The sequence below is a fragment of the Merops nubicus genome, unplaced genomic scaffold, assembly GCF_000691845.1.
Source record: "Merops nubicus isolate BGI_N331 unplaced genomic scaffold, ASM69184v1 scaffold18550, whole genome shotgun sequence".
Classification (NCBI taxonomy): domain Eukaryota; kingdom Metazoa; phylum Chordata; class Aves; order Coraciiformes; family Meropidae; genus Merops; species Merops nubicus.
The window spans coordinates 6,140-6,471 of NW_008585031.1; the positions used below are offsets into that span (position 1 = coordinate 6,140).

At 69.3% G+C, this 332-nt stretch overlaps 1 protein-coding gene across 1 annotated transcript in view; it reads right to left on the bottom strand.

The window, feature by feature from the left end:
• The window catches only part of LOC103778738 (transmembrane protein 151B-like), a gene marked incomplete at its 5' end in the record, with an annotated part of 1,474 nt that overhangs the window by 226 nt on the left and 916 nt on the right, over positions 1-332 (bottom strand). Inside the window, 2 exon segments of the mRNA XM_008946348.1 lie at positions 28-163; positions 166-332. The exon segment at positions 166-332 is cut by the window's right edge and continues 11 nt beyond it. Coding sequence (XP_008944596.1) covers positions 28-163; positions 166-332 — 303 coding nt within the window.

A 332-nucleotide genomic window follows, 5' to 3' on the forward strand; every position in this document is an offset into this window, starting at 1 on the left:
GGCCCGCCCCGCCCCGCGATGCTGCTTCTGCGGCTCCTCCAGAGCCCTGTCCTGTGGGAGCCGTGGACGCGGCAGAGGGAGAAGCGGCTGGTGTTGAGGGAGAGGCGGGAGTTGCCGCTGCAGCTGTGGAAGGCGTGGCGGGAGAAGATGGAGGAGGTTCGCCGTAGCGGCACGCCGTGTAGCTGTTGTAGGCCGGGGAGCCCGCCAGGTCCATCAGCACGGCCTCCGAGTAGCTGGGGATCAGCTGCCGGTTGGTGCAGATGTGCCACTCCAGCTCCGTGCTGTCCTGCGTGGCATCCCGGGGCATGCGGGACCGGTACAAGGGCTCCTCG